The sequence below is a fragment of the Phlebotomus argentipes genome, unplaced genomic scaffold, assembly GCF_947086385.1.
Source record: "Phlebotomus argentipes unplaced genomic scaffold, Phlebotomus argentipes genome assembly contig_39, whole genome shotgun sequence".
In the NCBI taxonomy this organism is placed as follows: Eukaryota; Metazoa; Arthropoda; class Insecta; order Diptera; family Psychodidae; genus Phlebotomus; species Phlebotomus argentipes.
In genome coordinates, this window is record NW_026776182.1 from 1,418,958 (window position 1) to 1,445,356 (window position 26,399).

General features: G+C 36.5%; 1 protein-coding gene across 2 annotated transcripts in view; it reads right to left on the reverse strand.

Moving 5' to 3' along the window:
* The window catches only part of LOC132263624 (unconventional myosin-XVIIIa), a 49,408-nt gene that overhangs the window by 19,650 nt on the left and 3,359 nt on the right, over positions 1-26,399 (reverse strand). Inside the window, exons 2-11 of one of the 2 annotated variants that reach the window (XM_059763460.1) lie at positions 25,173-25,424; positions 22,554-23,249; positions 22,112-22,249; positions 8,018-8,386; positions 5,917-6,103; positions 5,468-5,634; positions 4,941-5,253; positions 4,516-4,814; positions 3,501-4,352; positions 3,242-3,430 (exon numbers count right to left, since the gene is read on the reverse strand). In XM_059763460.1, the coding sequence (XP_059619443.1) occupies positions 3,242-3,430; positions 3,501-4,352; positions 4,516-4,814; positions 4,941-5,253; positions 5,468-5,634; positions 5,917-6,103; positions 8,018-8,386; positions 22,112-22,249; positions 22,554-23,249; positions 25,173-25,424 (3,462 nt within the window). Of the gene's footprint in view, positions 1-3,241; positions 3,431-3,500; positions 4,353-4,515; positions 4,815-4,940; positions 5,254-5,467; positions 5,635-5,916; positions 6,104-8,017; positions 8,387-14,681; positions 14,754-22,111; positions 22,250-22,553; positions 23,250-25,172; positions 25,425-26,399 lie in introns of those variants that run through there. The other variant, XM_059763463.1, reaches the window with a different exon arrangement.

Sequence of the window (26,399 nt, forward strand, 5' to 3'; positions counted from 1 at the left end):
ACAACAGGAAGAGGAATAATTGATATTGAAACATTGCAAATAATTATATTTTTATTATATTAAAACTCCTACCTACATTATTTCACTTATACGCACAGTTACTTGACCCCTAAAAACAATGTATGGAAATGATGTATTTTTTTTCTTTCTTTCTCTTCCCCACACACATTAGCACCACTCTCGGGAAATTTGTATTTTATTATTATCACGTGGAAGTTTAGCATTTCGCATCAGGAAAGAAAAAAAAAGAGTTCCAGAAACAGACATTGTGAAAGAGTGAAACTCTTCCCAAGTGAGAATCATCAATAAATTCCTCATTTTAGGTGCCTCAACGTCAATATCAGAATGATTGGATGCGGTTAAATTAAGATGATAATCTCCACAAACAGTGGAATAACATATAAATTTTGCATGAGAAATGACTCCATAGCCAACAAGAGAATTTCATTTCACGTCAAACAAGGTTTTACTGTACATTAAAGTATATTTCCCACAGCATCACGAAATAATAAATATCACCATAAATACTTTTTAGTGTGGCATCAGCCACAGAGAGAAAGAGAGAGTGTGCATATTAGAGAAGCAACCAAAATCACACAATATGCGAAGAGTATTTAATTTTATCTTCACATTCAACGATACATCTCAATTTGTCTCATTAAACTACATCAAATTGATTAGTTTTCTCAAAAATACATTTCAATAAATGGACGTTATATGACGGATTGTAGCGAATTTATGATGACTCGATAGAGCGGGTTAAATCCTAGAATGGGCTCCCGAAGGTGCGGACCGACAGGCGAACTTCCACCACTCAGAGAGGACTGACTCACAGCATCGGAAGCCAAGTGAGAGCCTCTCTCTCCGTTCGCGTGAGAGCCTAGCCCTCTGGTGACAACTTATGTTATCAATCTCTCTGGGGTTACAATCAGTGGGTTTCGATTGCGCGCCTGAATTTACTACAACTCGGCCTTCCTGACCTAATCAATGACCTCATTGATGGTTGCCGTTTAGGCGGAATCAAGGGTCGTTCCCAGGGATTCCCATTGTGTTCTAAAGGGGACTCTATCCTATTCCCGGCCGATTGTCCTGTGGAATGTGTATGACACTTATTATAACCTCCTAGGCGTAGAACCTATCCAACTAATCCAACGATGGTTGCTTCTTCCTCGAGACTATAACTATACGTCTCTGTCACCTATTCCGACTGTAACTATACTGTCATAGGTCGATTAGACCCCATCGAGCGTAACTTATACGCGACGGAATAATCCTTGATCGTCACGTAGACGCACTAGACGTCACTAACTGTCAGTAGCGTCACGTAGACTGTCACTAGACGTCACGTAGACCAACCAAAACCACCCAACCCCACCCAAAAAACCACCCCCAACACACACAACACACCCAACACCCACAAAACCCACCACCCCCACAACACAACCCCCACCCACCAACAACCAGGATGTTATATAATTAAATCGCAAAATTGTGTATTTCTAGCCATTTCTTCAGATTACACTCACTCAGCACTCTCACTATGTCTATACGTGATTTGTGTATTTTATAATTTGCACAGGCGAAATGACAAAATAGCCGTATATCTTTCGCGAATCAATGTGTGATACAACGATTCAAGAGTGAGAGAGAAGTCGAAAGAAAAAAAAATTCCCATAAAACTCAATTTAAAGCAATTTTGTGTGTCCCACTATAATATCAGATTATATCGAATGAATTTTGCTCTATAATTCATTCCTTAAATTTCCCATTTATGAGTTATGGCCACTCGCCAGATTAAGATGAAAATAAACACAGCACAGCACACATTGGCAAATGTAAAATGCTATTGACCCACGATCATGTGCATGAAAATAATCTTCCCGCTACCGTGTTAATTGATATTCTATTTGTGTGACCACCGCACTATCTCTATAGATTAAAATGGAAATATTTAGGCCCATTGTTTTCACCAAACATACACCCATACATATACTTGTATTAATATTTGGCACACATTTTCAATCACTTAGTAATATTTACGGCTGTGTGAACTAAAAAGTTCACATTTTTGGGAAAGTTTCATTCTGTGAACTTCTTCTATTTACGTTTTTGGGGACAATTGTGCCAATTGTAAATTTACTGATATGAGTTAAATGGCCCCGTGCAAAACTTTTCCCTCAGCATTTTAGTTGAATAAAATTATGTGCGTAAATCAATTATTTGGCACGGAAGAAATTGGCACAATTTCTCTATGCGCATAATAATTTTTCAACAAATAATTCACACTTAATCATCAATTAATCTTCACCACACATATTGTACTGCTCTCGAGAATGTTTGATTTACTTTCAATTGTACACACACTAATCTGTAATTTTTTTTCACCAAATTTCCATGTACAAATGCAGGAAATTTCTGTGAATTCAGATCAATGGAGCACACTTAATATTCCATGGATGAGGAAGTAATGTGAATGAATATTTACACTTCAAATTAAACAACAATTAGGAACATTTTGCATATAAATGAATTGGGTGGAAACGCAAAGAGAAATTGCAGTACATTCATCAAACTGTTATACTCAGTCGAGACGCTTTCTTAGCATAGACACAACATTTCTTAGCGATTATACCCGAAATTATGGACACAGTTCAGTACATTTTTCAACGTTTCCTGGTAAAAGCATGAAACAAAACCTAACAAAGACGAATTCCTATGTTTAAAAAAAATACAACATAAGAAACATAAAGTTGAAATTAACATAAATATTCAGCAATATCGTAAACCAACATCGTTATTCATTTTATAGCTCTCTAAATTGCTTTTCATTGTAATTCACACTCATCGTCTTAATCGACCTCCCTCTTTTTTAATACCTGTCTCTCGCGCAAAATAAATGGATGCTGAAGGCTCCTCGGGGTGAAGAGTCCATCCACAAAAACCATTCACGAAGACTTACTGACAAAGTACGTCGTCGCACATACTAATTTTTTATTCTCTTTGTTAGCACGTAAAAATGCCGACCATTAAACGTTACCATCTGATCGCCATTTGAGGCATAAATCAACACGTTTAATTAATTCAATAAATAATGAAGAATTTGTTCTTCGGAAAACACACACAATCATTACTGAAATCTCCTCAGTCAATAATATGCGGAGTGATTATGCAAATTGCTAAATAATTGAACGCAATGAGGCAATTGAGGTTTAACATTATATTGGAAAATCTCAACACTCACCTGACTCGGCCCAATGCGGTATGTCGATGAGTCAATCTCATTGGATGACAGGATTTGCTCTACACTTTGATCCTTCACCTGAACATCACCCAGGAGACCGAAGCGCCGAATAAACTCGTGTAGTGGCACAGATTCCGGGAAGCCCAGCCGATGTAATCGTGCCGCATCGACAATTTGTGATCCCCTCAGCTGCAATAAGAACATTCATCATCAATTTTCCGCAATAATCACTGTCACAGCAAGAATTTCAATTGCATACCTGACTCCTCACGAGCGGAATATTGACAATGTCTTCACTGGTGTGCTGAGGACTGGTCTGACTGTTGGCATTTGTCGTTCCAGCGTTGTGCTGCAGCATGAAGCAGTGCACAAAGTGGGTGCCCGTGCGTCGGAAAGTGTCAACAATCCCATCAACTGTGAACTTCACCTGCAACATCACGGAATTCCTCTTCACCCCAGCCGTGGTGAAAGATCGTCGAATACTTGACACACGCCTTAGTGACTGTGATCCCTCCATGCCGGCAATTGATCCACAGAATACCGCTCCATTGCCACGGCCAAATGCTGAGATGAACAATCTACTGATATCCTCCTTTGAGCTGTCCTGCACCAATGTAGTAGCCGCTTTCGTGGCAGGATGCTCCTTCGAAGCCTTGAGCCATCCTGTGGCAGAATAAAGCACGGGATTCGTTCCCTGCAGATGTTGAAGGATAAACTGTCGACTTCCACCGGCGCGTCTCAACAAATTCTGATGCTCACGATCGCCATAATGATTAAACAGTCTCTCATAAAAGGTGTCATCATTAGAATTAGGATAGATAGATTCCTCATCAAGTAGCCATAAGAGTCCTCGACGATCTTGCTCACGTAGATCTCGCTGAGAAGTTCTCACAACATGACTCTGTGGTGCTTTATCAATCAAAGACACCAACTGAGCGGGATTCATCTCTGGAACGCCTTCACCATCGAGCTCTACGAGCTCTTGAGCATAGCGATCACGGGGAGCAACAAGTGTTACATGGTGGAACAGCAATTGGAGACGCTCTTGCAGATAATTGTGGCGCAAATCTGACAAAGTGGCTCCGGATTGTTGGCCACAGCTTGCAGGATTCTGTAAATATACACAATCAAAATACTTTCTTAATACACAATATAAAAGTCTTATCTCCCCACCTCAACTTGCACTCAATCAATGCCGAGATTACATTGGCAGGTCAATATCAATGCGATGGATCGATATGAAAGGGTGTAAAGCAAAAAATGTGTAAACTCACTTGAAATCCTGGTGAATCGAGCAACAAGATTGATGCAATTGTGTGTGCTGACGTTGAAATGGCTTTATTTACGAGACTCACAACGGCCGCCATCGTTTCCGAGTACAATCCCACTATAAGTGCCTCCAGACCATCCCATGAGGCCTCAGCACTGTCTGTGGGCGATCTGGCCGGACTACTGCTGCCACTTTGAAAGGCGGCACTCGTCAGATCTTCCATTGAGATGCCCAACAATGTTGCAGCCCTCCTCGCGGCGGATGGATTGGCAAATTGTGTCCTTGCCGTGGCACCAACCCCAACTGTAGCGACAAAAGCGATAAGAGCAAAAAAAAAAAACGTGTTTAATGCATTGCGGATCACCCACTGAATGTGTATGCCTTTATTTATGGATGCACATTCTTAATTCCCAATTGAGTAATACTCACTCTTGGTAACACCCGCCACACCCAGATGATAAATTGCCGCCAAAACGTGCCATAGAGCTTTTACAGATGATGCCTCAACATTGAGCATGGCGAATGCCTGAACTAATCTCACAAATTCCGACGATGCCTTCTGTCTATCCTCCAATTTCTGCGGTAACTGAATAAAGGGATTACTCTCATCTGACGAAACATTGTCCAAGTGGAGCTCCTTCTGCAGACTCCCCTCGGCACCGATCAGTAATCTCGTCAGAACATGAAAAGTGCAGTCATTCCCGATGCGTCTCCCACAGCGACTTCGCTCCAGAAGCAACACCTGAACCACAGAGGAGACAAGGAAAAAAAATTACTACAAGTGAAAGAACATAGTCGAAAAGATGAAAAATCAAGGCGTTAATGCGTGTAGCATTCATTAATCACTTGCCTGGTATACTGTCTTCCCCGAAGGTGGAACACAATACCCATGCCATGTGGCTAAATTATGCACTACCAATATGCTTATTGGAAACAATTAATATGTATTGAAATACCTGCACTGATGCCGACGCAATTTGCCCACTGTGATCAAAGTCGAGACTGAGGATCTGGGTAAATCTCGTTGCATTTGAATTCATGCAGGTCTTTGCATTGCCAAATGCCTCTAAAATTGTATTTATTGCGTTCACCTTTTCAGCAGTCAATAATTTGTTCACAGAACCTACGAGTGAGAAAAAAAGAAAGTCACTCTTGATTGGTGTGGGCACTCAAAATCACGACTTTAGCATTAGACTTCTAGCCATCGTCTCTTTTCTTGTCTCTCAAAATCATCGATCAACAATTCATGATTGTCGAATTTGTTCCTCCTTCTCATTTCAATTGCATATATATATACACATATATAAGAAGTCTCTTTGCATAAGAGACACAGGAAAATACTAGGTTCGCAACTGTTGCTCATCATCAATTGATATCAACAATATATATATATATATATATTTACCTGCAGCCAGAGCCAAGTAGTACAGTGCGTGCTTAAAGCTTGTTGTTTTCCCGGAACCGGAACGTCCCATAAATATTAAACTTTGGTCACGTCTCGTCTCGAGCATTGTCCTGTAGGCGGTCTGTGCCAGTGAGTAAACATGCGGAGGCATATCCTCAGTCTTGCATCCACGAAACATTGACACCACCTATTGAAGATAGATGTATTCCATTATTTACTTATTGATTTGACTATCGTTCAATATTAATGTGCAATCTTGCACCATAACTCTTCTTCACAGCATAAATAAAATAAAATTAGAGACATCATGGATAAAAATATCAAGCACGTTCCTGCTTATAAAATACTATCCTATGCAAATTTACCTATTTCTACAATCGTGAGTCTCGTCACACATCATAAAATAGCCAACTTAAAGATGCTGCTTGTCGAAAGATGTGCCTTCTTACAATACTATACAATCGTATTAATAACATAAAATGCAAATGCCCAGAAATCACCTTCTATACTGGCAAACAATTTGCAATTAAGTATATTTTGCATTCCTTCTCACATTACCTCATGGGCAAAAATCCACTGTAATATACACCCAATCACTATCGGACAATCAATAATTTAGCATGAGAGAGAAACTAATAATATGACAATTATACATTATATAGAGATTCTATCGATTTGATATCGAAAAACAGGCATGCCACAATGCAATGTACTGAACGCGGTGTTAATAATGAGCCTCACTTTAATTTTTCCTCCAACACTCCTGGCAACGTTTGTGAGATCAATTTACGAAAATTGCGATAGAATAATATGCACATTGCAATTGAAATTATTGCGAAAGAAATATGAGACAAATATGATTTTATCTCTTTGTGTGTGCTCAAGAATATTTTCATAAGCAAAAATATTCCGCAATATTGCCAAACAAATATAACACGAATAAAAATAAAACTATTTATAAAATTTAACACTATATAAACCACATCAAGTCGCTTGACTTTTAACTAAATACCAAAAGTTATAGACAATGTTCTTCACACTTGGTAGCGAGCAATTATTGTACGAAATTAATTGTTTTGTGTTTAAAGTGAGCGATAAAAGTGTCAGCGATCAATTACATAAAACAACTCAGGTCCGGAACGAGGAAGTAGATATTATTAATTGAAGGTTTCTCTTTCTATTTACCAACAAATAATTCTACTTCATTGATTTTCTTGCTAACTTTTTCACACAGAAAACCCGTAATCCTTAAGACAGATAATTGCATTGGTGGTAAAATTGAAAGAGCAGTGGCATTTAATATCAATTTAAATGAAACAATCATACTATACGACTCGATATGCTAAAATTGACATGGATTATTGCAAAGTACAAAACAATTAGTTTGATCCATTTCATGAAAATCTCTGTGTTAAAATCAGCAGTCAATGAAACTCCTCGAAGCGGAATTATACACATCCACTGGTTCTGTAATATGCAAAGGCAACATTAGGCAGAGGTGTGTCTCTTATGTGCACAAATTATCTCATTGATTGGCTATAGCGTGGAAATTAAGGAGTACCTTATTCAACCCATGCTAGACTCCAAACTATTGATGATGCTATATAGCAATAAATTGGAAAATTTGTACTTTGACTATATGGGAAAAACTTCCCTTTCAACTTCACCGATCGTCCAATAGAGATTCGTGCGTGTTTATTTTATTATTATGTACAGTCATGGGGCAATTTTGAAATGCCAAAAGAAGACAATTATTTAATCATAATTTTTCATCCATAGCAGAAAAGTGAAAAATTGCCCGGAGACACTTGCCAATAATAATTTCATAATAAATTGCACCATTTTCCATCTATCGATCTTCTACACGGTGTTTCCCACATTGTATTGAGAAGAAGGGGGCAAAACCTCATAAATTTCCCCGTCTCAATAATGTTTGTTATATTGATAGATTGCCCGCTTTTTCCTCTCTCTCTCTCCTCCGCGCAACATTCACTCAACATGGACTCCTTGATGTATGTATACATCAAGCATGGTCAATTTATAGAATTAACCAAATATAGAGTGTATGAGAACAGCAAAAAAGAGAGATTCATTTATCTACCTTTTCAGAGTAGAGAGACAATGGAGCCATGGGATTGACCACCATCAAAGTGGGTCCCGCTTTGGTGTGAATGAGGTTGCTGGCATATCTCTGACGTAGACAATGCAGCACCGACGCCTCATTGAGATGCTTCAGTTGGCAAATATCCTCCACCAGGTCTAACTTCGATGGATTCGCCTTCTCAATGTCATCCTCGTCCACCTGCAGTTGCTCGCCACTGTGTTGCAGCTCAATGAGTACTTTTCCACCGCCATCGCCTGGATTCTTCTGCAGGAATCTCGTTGCAGCGCAAAAGCCACCGCGATGGATCAACCATACACTTTCGCCATTTGTCGTTGTCCATGGACCATCGTCACCCTCGATTTTGGTCTAAAAGGAATCGAGAAAAGAAAAGAAAAGATCGTTAATGAGTATAAGTGCAGAAAACGTATAAAATAACTCTATAATTGTATCATTTATATTGAAGTTGTTGTACACCTTATTTCACAATAACACCTTTATTTTCTTCTTTCGCCTTAATTCAATATATATATATACCCATATTTCGGCGTCTCATTGACAACCATACAGTCAAACTGGTAGATAAAGATCACAATCAGCCCCCTTTACTCACATCCACGCTCATGAGTTGAAGTAAGGTGAAAAAAAGAGGGGACTTTGCAGCATTCAAGAGCCCATCATTTTTTCCCAAAGTACACGAAGAATAAAGCAAGTCACCCAGATGGTCAATAAATGAGTCAGATTTCGCAAGGAATTGGGCATTTCAATCACGGAAAAAATATCACACATGACAGCTTTATAGCACTTTAATAGGCAATTTAATAAAACGCTTTTCAATGCACTTTTATATTAATGTTAGGAAATTAGCAAAATTGACACATGCTAAATTGTACAGTCAATCTTTTCTCTCTCACTCTCTTGCTCTGTCTCGATAATTTCTACAATAATTTTCTTATTTCACTTTTAAACTCCGCCTCATAAAAGGCCAAATGTAAAATTTTACGTTATTTACACACCATAATTGATGTGTAATACTTTATTTGATGCATTGTCTGTATGATTCAGTGAAGAAAAAAATTGTAAGAAAAAAAACCTATTGAGTTTTGGCACACACAAGCGCAAGAAATGTTGAAAAGAAATGCTTTTCACCTTGTAAAAATCCACTTAAAAATTCCAATAATAAATATTGAAACTGAAAGTGAGAAGTCAAATGTTAAATACTGAAATTCCTCAAATATTGCTTCTCCTTGTGTTGTGCATCAAATTTGATTTCTTTTCTCTTTCCTCATCCTCGCCACCCTCCAAGAGAAGAAATACCAAGTTATGATCACTGAGCGAAATGTGTTGCAATGGAGGGAAAAGAAAACTAATTAATAATAGAGTCAATAAATTATTAGACGAGAAAAAGAGATATGAACACATGAAAATGCACACAATCGCTTTGATTGCTTCGATTTTTTGCAACACTTTGAGACGATTAATTTAAAAATAGATTTTTGAACAGTCATAAAATGATGGAAAAAAACATGACGATCCGAGAAGTTATGAGGGAACGTAAATTTAATGAAATACCCATCATCAGCTGGATTCATCTCTCAATGAGTGCACAATATAAATTACTAAATTAGAACAAAGTGTGAGATAAAAAGTGTGAGTAGAAAAAAAAATTTACAATAAAAAGAGAAAATTAGACCCTCTGGTTTAGTGTATAAATCATTAAAACTTCATTTGAGCTTGCATAATAATTTAATAATGAGCAAACAATCATACACATGAGCAAAACTACATCTCTCCATGTATGATATAATAAAAGTATTCTGACACCTTTTAATGATCTTAATAAGCGAAATCTCGAAGAAAAAAAAACCACTCCATCAGATATCTCCAAATTGAATTAAATTCATTACTGAAATGCAATGCACTAAAGTTGTCCATTAGTAATGTTACTTTAAGCGAAAGTGGAGTAAACCTTTTGTTGGAAAATGTAAGCAAACTCAGATATTTCAGTGAAGTTCGCGAGAGTTCATCCAATTTATTGTCTTTTTTTCTGTCCAGACACACCGTGTGTCTTTGCCAAGTCAAATACATACATGTTGATTATCACAGAGACGGAAGTGCTCGCTCAATGGTTGGTCTATGTGTAAAATTAGACTCATCATCGCTTTCTGCAGAAGATTAACAACACTATTCAATTAAAAGCGCAAACTGAGAAGCAAATTAGTCGAACTCCCATATCTTTTGCCACCTCGAAAGATAATAACACATATATTTAGGAAGGTTTTTTAATGCCTGAGAGATCACCGCATGCGAAGCCTAGAGAAATCTGATCATATGTTTTATACTCAGCTCAGTCTCTGCTTCGCTGTTACTTTTATCCGTCACTCGTGGATGCGGTATCAACATTTCAACAAACAATAAGTCGGTTGAAGAAGAAACGACAGACAGACAAAAAGAGAAATGGAGTTTTGTCATAAATTTACTTCTCACTGAAGTTGGAGTAGCGTAAAAATTAAAATAAATTAGTGAATATTGTTCAAAAATAGTTGAGACTCGCATTCATTTCCTCTTCCTCTTTCACTCAAATAGCACACACACATATTTCACACACTGTCTTCTCCCCCTCAATCTAATCTCTCGCCATCACATTTGTGCGTGTTGATGATAAAAGTGGAGTAAAAGCACTGTGCGATGTTCCCCACAAGCTGAAAAGGAATAATAAAAAAAAAATACTCTGCACGACAAATTAAATGTGATTGAAACAACAAATGTTTCACTCCAGAAATCTCCTCTGGGCTCACACACTGTTTAAATAGTTTTCATGCTATTTGCCTTATGCCTTACAGAAATAGATCACACTCTGCATAAAGTCCAAACTTATGAACATTTCTCTTTTTCAGAGACACAACGAGAGATTTCCACACAAATCTCCCTCTGAAATCACACAACAACAACAACACAACAACAAAAAACTCACGAGATCATCGATGTCAAGGGGAAAATAGAATATCGATTGTAGGTAGTGTAATAACCTGGAGAAAATATCACAATCGACAATTTAATATTCACACTACGCGGATGGCGCGATCTCACATTTGAGGATCACATTTGTTATCCATGGTGAATATGTAAGGCAATGTAGAAAATAATTAGATGCTATGAAAATTAAACGGTGAGTCGTTGTTATAGGTGTTGAAACTAATTGCGGTGTAACACCTTCACGATCGTCATAAATTGCTACATATAATCTCCTCTTTTGTGATACACACTACACACATGTTAATGCATATTTTCAGCTGGAGGAAATATACAGCACCACACAAATAGACTGCAACTCACGAATTTAGGACAGTGAGAAGCATATCGCAAAATTTCCTTTGACGCCATTATTCCATCGGCATTGCCACATCTATTATTTTACCTCATTCTACACTTTTATCCGCTAATTGATGCATAAATTGACGGACACGTGCAAAAAGATCTCCACGGGCGTGGAACCACCTTCTTTCTTGGCATGGGCTGAAAAATTAACACCAATATACCGTCTGCACATATTGCTGCATACCATTTATTTCAGTTCAAATCTCACTCTGTGACAATGTAATATATTTGCAAATCAAATTCAAAAAATATGTCTCTCTTTATCTGTACACATTTCCTCTCTTGTTTACTTCTATTATAACACAAATGTAACGCATATATATATGTATGTATTGCAATTATTTGCGGTGCCATTATTGAGAGTCGCTATTCAATATTTGGCAATTTCAAATTTAAATACATACATATATATTTTACTCTGATTGGAACTTCGAAGAATTAGGGAAATATTGGCAAATTTGCATGTACATAATTTTATATTGATGTATAAATAAATAAGTTGGTTGAAATTAAGTATAGTGAAGTCATATATTTAAATTCCTTTAGTAAATCAACCAGAATGAATAAAAAATCACAATGGAAAACTATTTTTTAGGATGTAAATGAGAAAGAAATGGGTGTATTTCACGAGTATGGCAATTTATTTGTGCAATGTGTGTATATCTAAATTTATGCATTCTCTAATATTGATAAATTGAAGAGGAAGATACTTTTTACGCAATAGAGTCTATCATAAATACGGTAAAATATGCACAAGTTGCATCAATTCCACTCAAAATCAATTCATTTCTGAATGATCAATCCAACACACTTCATAGAATGAATAGTGTGTCTGCTTTTCTTCACCATCATCATCAACATAATATTGTGATCATACCAAAGTATATTAATTTATCAAGATTTATATATTTTCGTGGACAACCAAACATTCACGAATCTATTATATGGCACACAAGGAAAGTTTACAAATTCCCGCGGGCACAGTCTTGTTCTTCATTTTTCTTCCTCTTTCTCTTCACCATCGCGCGTTTATTTTTTCTCCATAACACATTTCCTCCATCATATGTGAGAGCATCACCTCAGATCTTATACGAGACGATAATTTGAATTGTGAATTTACTGTCTCTCTGCATGTTGTCGCACACACAAATTCAAATTCACATGAAAACATATGGTTTTTTTTTGCTTCTTCTAAACCTTATCTTCTTTATAGTTATTAACAGTTCATAACAATTTTCCCGTTGAATTAATTCAACTCTTTATCTAAAGGAATTGCTCCGAAAAAGAGGCACTTTTAATTTATGTAAATTGCAATCAATGAATAATAATATGCTTTTTTTAGTGATTTTTTTTCTCGATGAACTCTTATAACCATTTTCTGTAGAAATTAATCTTTCTAATCCGTATTTGTGTGAAAATTTTAAATACCTTGCTTTTGCAACATAAACATCGTGCTGATAAATTATCTATTCTACTTCCATGACACTGCATGTGTTGGACTTTCTCAACAGGAGCAGCAATTACCTCATTAAAACTGTTTCGTGTCAGAACAAGGAGGAAAATCACATGAATTGTATAGCGAAAAACTGCGAATATTATGTTTCAGTAACAAGACAAATTGCAGAAGAATTGCAAACTAGAAAAAAAAAAAGCCATGAGCACACCTTCTTCCTTCTCACACAGAAAAATTCCCCATTAAAGCAGGTTGGGCCTTACACTCATTACAGTCAAATAATTTCACAAAATGATTCATAATAGTTACTTATTTGTTCATCTAACAATCAGTTTTGGGCACAGAGAAAGACAAGAGGGAGTCTCTTCAAGGTTCCTCAAAAGTCAATCGTCCGTTTTTTTTTACCTGCATTATTCAATTAGTGACAAAATGACCGTTTTTTTACCCTATACAATATTTTTTTTCTCCTAATGATGCTCGTGAACCGTAGAAAATCAATAATCAAGCATTAATTGTCTAACCCAATCGCATAAATTCTCCCTCCCACGCTCCCGTGCCTTTATTTCTTCATCGCCACGACACCAAGTGCGTTAGATACACGGATAGAAAACAAAAGACTGGTGGATTTATCAAGGAAAGCCAATCTCACGTGTTGTCACACCATAAATTACAAAGATACAATTATATTAGTTCTAATGCAACAACATGATCTCCTCACACAGATAATGACAGGGAAAATTGTATTTAAACGATAGCCAATTTAAATTACAATGAATCACCGATATTTCTTTACTTTTCAAACGCCACTACACCGTTCTTTTTTTACCATCACACATCTTATACTTCAAGACTCTTTTCTTTCCATCATCTTCATCGTCAATGAGCACATATTTCTTTCTCTCTTTATTTTTGCAAATTATATAGAAAAGTTGATTAAAGAAAACAGGCGCGGATTAAAAAGAAGAAATTTTCAGCAAAAATTTTCCCTTCATTCATACATAAGACCGACTGTCTCTTACAGTAGAAGCAATAAGTGAGGTAAGAGCGATTTAACTTCATTCATGATTATACACATGATTTTCAGTTTACGGCACATTTCATAATTAAAAGTCATTAATGCATCATTGCTTCTAGATATTCCATCGTATTTGCATAATTTACACGCAAACGCATCGAAAACGCGGATGATGAGACATTCTCCCATGTCTCGGAATTCTTTGTAGATCAATCGATACACACACGTGATCATTTTCAGTAATCAAGGCACATATTTTAATTAAATTTGCTGCTCACCATTCTCAAATATGGTGGGGATGATTGGAAAATTACCATTTTACACTGTTTCACGAAAGAGTTATTACACTTACAGTTTCGCACGATCACTAAATTTACAATATGCTTTCCAACTGTGCATACTTATGCTGTTCATTCAGAAGAAATTATGGAAAAATGGTAAATGAAGTAATTATTGAAATTTGTGATTGCTGCTAAGCATTTTATCCACAATTTTAATGATGAAAGCGTGACATAAAAGGGTATAAATAAAAGTGTAAGGAAAAGACCCCACGCACGTGGTTAACAGCGTATTGGAGAGTCATTTTCTCCTAACACACTGAAAATTGAATTAACAGAGAAATTGTTGAGTTCCTGGAACATTTGATCTCAATACGCGGAGTTAACATGTGAGGTAATTTTTTTTCTCCTCCACATTATACTCGCATTATACCAGAACTATTCCACATAATATCATGCTAATGAGGCAATAAAGGAGATCACAATGTGATATGGTGGATGGCGATTGAAGAAATTGCCACAAGATACGATGCTATGTACCTGATTTAGTTTGATTTTGTCGAGTGTTTTGTACTGGCCACCATCGCCTCGCTGCGTGAATGATCTTTCCCACATTTGAGACCATTGAACGACATCGTTGCGTCGCCGGAAGGAGCTTCGGTATCGGCTGTTGAAACTACTGCTGCGTGATACACCGTTGAGCCTTTGGGTGGTCGGTGAGCCAGACAGGATCGACGGAATCGTCGGTGAGGATTGCTTGCCGTATACATTTTGCCATGGTGGCTTAATGCCACCATTACGATGGGATGTTGTCACCCGAAAACTCCGACTGTGCTGCAGACGATTGAAACCGGTCGGTGAACAGTCCACCTTGTCACCATCCTCCTTGTCACCGTCACTGTACAGACGACTTCTGACCGTGTCCACCGTCGCTCCACGTCGCGGTGGTGCTCCATTTGTCCCATTGAAGGAGTTCTGTGATGATATCTCCGAACCACTGTCACTGACAGTCTCCGAACTGAGACTATTCTTTCTTGTGCCCTGTCCATTCACAAACTTTCCCTTCATCACACCACTCCTCATCATCTTCAGCGTTCCACACGCGTGAGCCTTGCCTGTGCATCCTTTGTGGATTTCCGGCTTGAGAATATTAGGTGGCAAGAGGGCAGGATAAGGCGACGACGATCTCAAAGACTGTTCAAATGACTTCTGCACATGATGCACCGCCATGGTGTAATCACTTAATAATCCTCACTCCACACAACATTAAAAATTAATAAACTTTTAATCTCACTCCAATCGTGCTGCACAATGTCCTCCCATCTGTTTTCAATATTATACTGGAGAAAATTCACACTTAAGCCAAAGTGATCTTGCGAAATGATCACGCACTTCACACAATATCGAAATACCATTTAGTGTGTGGCTTAATCTTCACTAAGAGGGAACAAGGTATGTTACACAAAAATTCCTTCATCAATTCAATGATAATGCGCGGGTGGGAGAGCAGTAAGTAATACAGCGTGTTCTGTGGGTTGACAACTTGAACACCTGAATGGTGTTGAATTGCGTTTTGAGATTGTGAAGGAGATGGTGAAAGATGTGGATGACTTTTTACTTCAAACAAACTTATACACAACAAGTGGCTGACATACAAATTTCACACATACGAGATTTTTAAAAATTACTTTACATTTTTCATACTCTTCATTCTCATTCAATGTTCACTCACCCTCACCATTATGTGGTGTTAAAATGTTATCTAAATAATCTCAAATAAATATTATAAAATACTCCATTTATTTGTAAGTGAAAAGCTCAGATAAACATTACAACATTCAGTCCTGTTCACTTGCGCTCATGTCACTCTGCCAAGAAATATCACAATAAGCTCTGCTATTTTTTGATGCAAAGCGTATTTATGATTTGCAAGAAAGACACTTTCTACCACTCTCTAGCCGCTCAATATTGCATTAGGTACTTCATGATTATGGTTAAATATTAAATACCAAATCTGCATCCGCGACGGTGTTGATGAATAATTATTATTCAATTAGATATACATTCACTAAAATTCAACAAAGTTCATCCGGTATGATTAATTTATTTCAAAGTGCAATTTACCTAAAAAGTTTCACTTTTACATTTTTTTTTATCCATCTTACAATCGAAATCAATTACTGGGAATATTTCATCCAAAATATGTGCCATTAGCAATTGAAAAAAAACCTCAAAAGCAATAAAAATTCATGAAGATGATCTGATGATAATCGGAATTTTTATTTTTCATGCAAAATTATCACATTTTGCCAAAATGTGAGGATCGCGAAGCAGTGAAATATCATGCAAGAATTGGAAAAAAGATCAAAAATAAATGACAAATAAATTATGACTTTTTTGTGCCGTTTTCTTACGTCTTTCAAAACACATAAGCACGCATGGCATCATTTGGTACATGCAAAAAATTGCAGTCATACTAAATGTTCTTTTAAATGAAATTATAAAAGATTTTTTTCATCCATAAATTTGAGGTATATTACTGAATTTTCAGGTGTTATAAAAAAAATTAAAAGAATTCACAAACAGATTTTTTTGAGTGTGTAAAAACCAGTTCAGAAAAAAGTCTAATTTATCCTTCTTTTATCACAACGATTCTCTTTCGATATGTTTTCTCAGCGAAAGAACCACCATTTGATGGCATAAATTCTCGTTCTCCACATCCACCATTCGTTACTGCATTTGCATGAACAATTAAAAGGAAAACAGAACCGATGAGGAGAGCCTTCCAAAATTAATATATGCCAATTTTTTATATACATATATACACGATCCTTCTCTTGTGTGCATCTCCTCATGTGTGGCTGTTGATCTTTTTTGTAAGACAGCATCTAACCTTGGCTAAAGTGTGTCGCAGAACATGTGTTTTTTTCACATGAACATTTTTCAACTTCCATAAGCTCGACCGCTTTTTTCTTGCTCTCTTACTTCATCTTTCCAACGAGAGAATTTCATATATTTATTTGTGAGTGTGCCATTTGTTCAATTTTGCAAAATATGGTCCGTCTACTCAACAAGTTCATGAGTACAAAGGCCTTTTTCAACACCAAACAAACTCATTTAGGTATAGTGCAAAAATTTTCGTCGCTTCAATAGCTTCTCTCCTCGCCGAGGCGCTTATGTTGGGAGTAATTCTCTCAATTACTTTGTCAGAAAGATCAATAAGTAAATGCATATAGAGGATGAAATGAGGCAATAAAGTGTGTGTAGGATGAATGGGAAATTGATGCAAGTGTCCTCATAAAAAGCATTCTCTCTCACTCAATCTTACACACAAATACACAGAGTCATTTTGCAGTATTTCTCACCAACAGTGATCAATTATGCACAATAAACTTAAAGCGGCTTTAACCATTCAATGAAGATTGGTGGAATTGGGTAAAGCCCTTATTCACACCATCTCTCGCACACTCTCTTTCAAAAGTGTCAAGCATTAAGTGTGTGCAAGTAGAAAATTTATGTAAAAATACTGAGAGGTCATTAAAATCTTGAAGGTGTGTTGTCTTATTAGCTAATAATCATTTAGGCTTTAGTCATTTAAATTCTACCACGCATGACAATTTTTCCAAACACTCTGCATACAAAGGGTCTTTCAGTAATCGCATATTAACTCTTTTAATGTCAACAGCACACAATGTGATAAAATGTAACTGCGGAAATTTCATATTTCCTCAGAAGAAGACATAAGAATTGTTATTGCTTTGTGACGAGAGAAAAAAAATCATATATTTTTAATACTTCTCAATTAATTGCAAAATATTCATCACTCTTACTGAAAAACCCTTTCTCTCTCTCATGTTTAACCAAATATTGTATTTTGGAAATGATATGCCATCTTGAGTACACACAAAACAGACATTTTACACAACACTCGCATACATTGCACTCTAAAAATGCAAATTTTTAGTGAAATTGATCCTACAGAGAACTTGTATGTAGTATATTAGAGAGATGGGATTGGTTTATGCGTGGTCTGTCTTTCCTGAGCCCTTGTCATCTAACAAAGAGACAACATGAGAAAAAGATATATAAATAACTTAAATGTCTCTCTGTCGATGTATATTATTTCACAAGATAGTTTTTTCTCCGTTTCTCCATAATATCTTAAAGAAAAAAAAAATCTCTTCAATTGGCAATCTTTAGAGTTGATTTTTAAAGTGTTAATAAATAAAATATGTGTATTTTTCTTAGACAAAAATCTTCAGAGTATACGAAATTTAACTCTTTTTCTCACTCAATATTGAATGATAATCAAAGTTGAGAATGTATACTAACCGCAAATATTTAAATTAGTATTCATAAAAGTGATATGTAGAGCCATCGAGCTATGCGATCGACACTTTCAATGAAAAAGGTGGAGAAGGAAGAAATGATCGCTTCTCTAGATGAATAAACAATTAATTGTTTCTTTTTCCATAGAATCGCTGAGGTCTAGGCAAATTGTTGTGTGGTAAGATCACGCGTAAGCGGGTGGAATTGCAAATCGATATGATGCATACAGAAGGTAAATTTACTGTTTGTCCACCACGAACATTAAGGAGAAATAAATAAAATTTTCAACCATTCATTCATACTTTTTCATTCGTCCCGCCAGATGTGACAATTGCAAAATCTAACACAGACGTGTCATAAGAAATAAAATGTTTCACAACTCTATTATTTGAACGATCATCGGCAGAAGGAGAGAGATATTTCGATACTGTGTGAGTTGCTAATTCGATAAATAAATCTCAAAATGTCCTGTCCGACAAACAACTCCACAAATCAAAAGACACACAAACCACAATGGAGAGTTACATCAAAAATATTTCAATACGATAAATCCAAAAACTGATACAATCACTTATTAACTTCTTTTCTTTTCACCACGCCACAAGACAATTCACAGTAACTAACAAATATTGCGATCAATTGAGTTTCCAAGTAAATTATATGTTCAACTGTTTGGATGGGAAACACACTATGGCTTCTGGAGATGAATTATCGCCTTAAAAACTCACTATGTTCTCCCCTATTTCAAAAAGACAATGTATACGGTAAATGAGAGAGAGGCGCGCTCGTAGTCGCGATCGCGACTGATCTGTCGCACCGTTCACTTTGAACTGAGGCTGTTGATCGCGACACGACTGCATTGGAGCTATGGAGTGTTTGTATTTGCCCAGAGATCTGGGCAGAGAGGAGATCCGCAATGCTGAGATCGACTGGAAATATACATTTCTTGAAATAGAGTCGAGCACGTTCTACTGTCAGAATTTAACACTTCTTTTTTCTCTCTCTCTCTCTCTCTCTTCACCTCATCTCACTGTCTTCCCTCCGCAATCTTCTTCTCTATTGCAATTGCACGATCATCACTGTGATCGATAACGACAAATTAAATTGTTTCTTCACTTCTCACGTCATTTCATGTAATAATAATTTAATAGGCAGAGAGACAGCACCTATACATTACAAATAATGAACACCACCTCTGTGCCGAAAGGAAAAGGAAAGTAATAATACGGTTGATGAGTCACAATAAAACTTAGACACACTCTAGAGGAGGAAAAAGATCAGTCTAATGACCTTTCTATGTCCATTTTTAGTACAATACTCAATGCTAGAGACAATTATATTTCACGGTGGTTTAATTAAATATCACCATTTCGCTATTTATAGTATTTTATCATAATATAACCCAGTGTTGAGTTCCCTATACTTTTCATTTCTCTAATTCTCAAGACTCACCACACAATTTCCCACATTAATCAATCAATTCACAATAATACACTTGACCAAACTCCGATCGCGAGAGATCAAGTCACATTGATTGTGTGTGGGCTTATTGACTTCTTTATTTTGTCGGATGTCTCTTTCTCTCTGTCTCTCAATACAGACGCCACACGGCTGTGATAGGACAAACCACTGATTTTTTCATTGTTCCTCCTCTTTTGGCAATTCTTTTTATTGCACCATCAATTTTTATTTATTGCTGATTAGACGATATTTTCACGTGAAAACGACTTGGAGTATTTATCTCTATTTGATCTCTAATGACATCGTAAAGTAATTTTTCTACCGACAAATTTCATGGGCAGAAGTAAAAACCAAAAAAAAAAATCTAATGTTTGCACTTTACATGGTATCCAAACTTGTATTAGTCACAGAGTGTGCTTAAATTCTAATTAGTCGAGGGGTCCCGCAATCATACCTAAACAGGTTTTTCTAATCCTAATTGATTCATCGTCCCATTTGCTACCTAAATCATCCAACACTTCCAAGTGTGGTACAAGGAAATCACTTCATATGGCGAAAGAGATAAGATATGGATGGAAAGAATATGCATAAGATCTTACTACACATATTTCTACATATATAGAGCATATAGTAAGTGAATAATATTAAAACAGTGCTATTCATTCTCATTTTCTCGTTCGCCTACATAATTGATACGTGGAATCAAGTTGAAATGAGAAATAAACCACCTACACACGTAGTCACAAAACTTCCCAAACTCCCCAATTGATTAATATGAACTAAATTCTTTATATTGCAATATTTGTCGGCAAATTTTATATTTATGAGCACTTATTTAACATGGAACACCGGCAAAATTTATTACGTTTGCAATTTGACGTTTTGTCCGTACAACACTAAAATTGTACAATATGCCACTCGTTGCATATTTAGAGACAGCAATATCCGCCAAAGAGGGGGTGGAAAAATTCGGACATTCACTCGAAAAAATACATGGCAAAAGCCATGTGCATAGTAATTAATATTGTATATACATTACACTGTGATCGTTGAAATTGTGAGAAAAATTTTTCCCGCCACATGAAAACCAGCTGCTTTTCCCTATGCCTTCATTCCACTAGCAACTCACCCAGAATGCCATAAATTCAATTTCAAAAGCGGAAAAATATAAAATAAGAAACCATGATATAGAAAATCTGTTGCAACCTTATTCTATAACGCGCTAATGCATACAATATTCTTAACACTTTTCCATTTAACTCATGTATACTGATAAGAATCCAATAAATTCTCATTTACCAGCAACAGATTATTCCGAAAAATCATACAAGTTTCACATGCAATAAACATTTCTAACATGTTGTGTGTTTATTAGTGTGACTCTCAGTACACAAGTCTCGTATTGAAATTGTTAATAAAAAAAACACCTTTTAGCGGACAAAGCTGACAAGTGGAATGCAGTTAAATTTGCCGGAGAATTTCGCCAGATAACAACCATTGCGCGAAATGTACTCTCAGCAAGAGTCCCATAAACACACCGAGATTGGACTGTTTCATTCATCCCCGAGAAAGAGACATTGTAGAAAAGCATATACATTAAAATTGACCATTTAAGTGTTCTGGAGTAAGAGGAGCATTAGGAGTCAATTTCCAATCAATAGTCAATTTACAACTGAATTGATATTTCCAATTTTACCATCTCTTTTGACGATGCCGCATTTGATTATTTGCCCATCACTCCTCTGCCATCGGAAACATATAAAAGTGTAAAAAAAATTGCCTCTAGGCTAACTCCTTTTTTACCATTACCTCAACATCAAACTCTCTCAAATTGTTTAAATTTTCTAACAATCACCTCTTTGTCGTAATTATAATGCATTTACAAATACTCTTCTTGGCATGAGGAATACTCAATTGAATGATGTGAGGTGAATACAAAAGCAATTAGTTATTTTTTTTCACCCGTATTCGTCCACCAATAGATATCAGAGGAAAAAAAATTCCCGGTCAGCAACGACAATTGAGATGTTTACAACAATTGAGAAATTTTCTCTGCTGTTTCTCAACTCTTTAAACCACATTGAAGAAAGACGAAAGTGATTAGTGAAGACATCAACCTTGTGAAACAATCGTGTACAACCAGTCGTATGAAACACAATGATCAGAAAACATAGACTCACCTCAGTTTTGAATCTCTTGCTTGCACTTCGTCTTAGAGTGTTGCAATTAGACACACTAGTGCCAATACGATCAGTTTCATCGCTGGAATTTGTCATGCATCGCCTCGAGAGCTCCACCAACTCACCAACTGGTTGCACCTGCAATTGCAAGGGATTCTAATCAGTTTCTCTATTCAATTTTCATCACAGAGTAATTAAATCATAACTCAATCAGAAATCCAATCAACCTTTACATTGATGGGGATGAATTTGAATCATTTATGAAGCAGCAAAATGCAAAATGTTAGCTTTCAGTGTTCCGTGAAAGTTCTTTCTACATATATGTTTATAAATCCGAGCAGGAGATATAAAGAAGACTTACAGTCTTCAAATTTCAATGCTTTCAACAGGTATTGCGGATAGGAAATACTCTCAAATCATTGAAATATGTTAGAAAATTTACCTGAACAGTCACACTTTCGCCACTATTGCGGATCATCTCAATTATTGTCTCCCGCGGCAAATCCTCAACGGAAATGCCATTCACTTTGATGAGTCGATCTCCAGGCAGGAGTCCAGTGGCATTTCCTTGTGCACCAGGTTCCGCAAAAATGACAGGCCGGAACACGGGTGAAAATAGAGAAGCAGAACGATCTAAACAGATGGCTTTTCTCAGACTGAAGCCAAAATCATTGCGTGGTGTCTTTTGGCGCTTAATCACCAACTCCCTCGGTGCCGGAAGATTCACCAACTTGATGGCCGGCAGTGGCAGGCTAATTTCTTCAAATGCCTGCACGCGTGACCATCGATGGAGGCCCTGAGACTCGCCAACGGGACTCAATGAAAAGGGTGGCGTGGCGAAAGATGAATTTGTTGTCGTGTCAGTCAAGCTCTCGGCACTTGGCGACGGAGATGTTATGATGTGGAGTGTATTCATCATCGATGCGTTGTGTTGATTCTCACTATCTGCGAAACCCTTCGTTGGTAGATTGTGATACGCAATCACCTCATTCTGCAATGTATTTCTCATGAGGATTGACGATGAATCTGGCGATGGAATGTTGGAAGACTCCTCAATGGTTGACGCCACATTGATGCGCGGTCCTTTGAGAATGCCCCGCTTCGGCGGTTTGGGTGGAACTGGGGGCAAAAGTCGCGACTACAAAAGAGAAGAATTAAACATATTGTTAGTCAAATGGACAATTTAACCTTGTCATTTTCAAATCATATTTACAATTCCACATAAAACTCTTTGAATCTCGTCAGCTTTTATGTGTGTTTTCATCGTGTGACGCAATTAGCTTATTTATATCGACAAACACTTTAGCGCGACCACCATTCACAAGACATTTCATCTCTCTTGCAAATCTTTTATTCCACGTGAAAAATGTAAAATAGAAGAGATGCGAAAGAATTTTTTTCAGCTTCATGTGTGAGAAGCCGTCGTAGAATGTGGTAAGCCACTTTGACTGCTAAAAAATATCGTATTTCTAAAACATAATGAAATATAACAAGCCATTTGTCACTGATTGAATGTCTCTTCATGCCGAAATGCTCCTTCTTGTCCTCATCTAAGTACTAATATTGCGTTAAATTGTTCACAATGTGAATTTTAATTTTTTTTCTTCTTTTTCTCTCTTTGACTTCATCTCTCATCTCACAGTTGTTTTTTTCGTTCCTCAATTGCTCGTTTTTTTTTTAGTACCACGACAATTGGAGCGTTAAATGAAAAGTGTAACTCGATGAAAAAGTGAATCTCCAATCATTCACCTCATCTTTTTCAACCTATATTTTTATTCTCATTAAATTCATTCAACTATATATTTACACGACACGAAGAAGGAAGAGAAATATCAAACAATGACAGTGAAATATTCTCAAGAAACACTTTTTCTTTGCAAACACAGACCACTCGAGAATTCATTCGCAATATCACAACAATATAGTCTCCAAACTAACGCTTTGAGTCGATATAGTTTCACAAAAAAAAAGAAATAAAATTGGTAGAGAAACACTTCTCACCTACTTGTTTATTGATTTTATGAATTAAGATCATTTTCCACATTCTCTAGCATGATCATTTAACCTTGATGTATGAATTTATTTTATCACAAATTCATTTTTCAGTCTTCACCTCTCAACATAACACGTAAAGCTCGTATTCCTCGTTTCAACACATTCAAACAGTATGATTCAAGAGAATTCAAGAGAAAAATCCAAAGATTAGATAAAGTGCTATTGAACGACGAATTGATAAAGATACTAGATTTATCAAAGGACGGAATTTAAACAGTGAAGGTATAAAATAAATATTTTCAATATATAAACTATAAGTAATATTTGTTGATAATTCTGTATAATACTCTTCAACTTCTTGATAAAGCATCACACTGATGAGATAACGAAGATGGAAAAGTGGAGAAAAACTCAAAGACATCTGGTAAAATATTTGTAAAACCAGCGAAAAAAAGCCATGGAACTTTAAAAGCAATCCCCGACACTCTTTCAACAGCAATGCCGAATAAATAAATGCTAATTTACAACATATCCTGCCTCTTTGGAATTTACATTGGAAACTTTTGCCCATCACCTCTAAAATCTCGTTCTCTCTCTCTCTCTCACTTCTCACTTCTTCTATGCTAAACGAGAAAGTTTTCTATATATTTGCGCGTTATCTTGCACAATCCCTATAAAGAGTGATACACACTCATACAAAACTATTATAAACATACATAATAACAGTGATGTTTTCCTGATTAAAGCATAGCATATTCACATCCAAATTACTCGGACTGGTTGTCCATAATTGCAAAGAATTTACATTTCATTTGTAAGATGCATAAAATAATAAACAATCCATTGTTTCTACTTTCTAAATAGACTTTTCAGTAGTGGTATCTTGAGCAATTTCGTATAGTGCTCATATTATGGGCGAAATACAGCTGAATGTGTGAGAGCAATAGTCCAGAAATGTGCAAGTGAGGTCGCATTTTATAAATTACTTTCATGAAAACTATTTTAATAATTGAATTTCCATCGAAAATTACTGCATTTATACACACATACACATTTCTGTACTCACTTTGAGCGACTGCAAGGAATTTTCTGAACTGTCCGACTGAGAAATGTTGTAGGCAATTTGCTTATACGAATAGCCATTGTTGTCTATTGTTGTATTTGCCGTGGCCAACACTTCTTCAGTACCACGATCCATCTCAACACCACGATCAATGTCCAATTGTGCGAAGAATTCAGCACTGTAGTCAGCTGTTATTCCACTTGGCAATTTTTCCTTCTCCTTTCGCCTTCCACGAATTTTTAGTGATCGTCGAACCTGCGTATGAGAGTAAACAAAAGGGAGATGAAATAAATAAATCATTGGAATTCCCTTATGTTGCACAGACAGAGAGAGCGCGCGCGCGCGCGCGCGTACGCCTGCCAACAAAAACCCATATGATTTATGCAAATACCATGGATCATCTCAATGAGGAGGTGAAAAACCGATGCATTTTAATTGCATAACATTGAGAATTGTTCATGTTTTTTTTTCTTTCCTCAATTTCTCCTTCCAAACAAACCACGGTTATGGTTGTAAGCTTATATGTATGTATGCACATAAAACTCGTAATTGTTGAGTTAAAACTCACAATAAGAACTTTTGTGCGGCGCAAGCAGATCCCAAGTATATCAACAACAGGAAATGAAAATGAAAGTGGAACTAGCATAAGATTGCATTTTCAGCATTTTCTTCTTCTCTCTTTCCTTTCTTCATTCCTCAACATCATGAAAACACACATAAATCATGCATACCAATCATGTAATTCATCTTATTGTGACACGAAAACTCATAGATTGTTCGAGGGTGATAAGAAAAAAAAAGGAAAAATCTAACATATTATGCAGCACAAATTATCACTGTAATCTTCTTGAGAACTAATTAAGACAGAGAATCTGTGGTTTTAATTAACATTCTTCAATCTCGCATCATCACAATCATCTCTCAATCTCTTCTAAACACCACTTTTAATCTCCACGGTAGATTTTTCCTTCAATACGCTGAACATGTAATCCCAAGAAACATAATCAATAAATTGTGTCTGTCGCTCCAGACGGTTCACCAATCCTCCCCCTTTTCCACACACTTTTCTTTTCCTCTCTTATCCATTTCATATTTCAATGCTAATTTCTTCTTTTCGTACCTGTGTGTGTGTGAGAATGGTCATATTACGAGAGAGGGAGGAACCCACAAAAATTCCAATGAAATTAAAGAGTCACTAAATTAAATTTATACACGCATGCGAGAATAAGC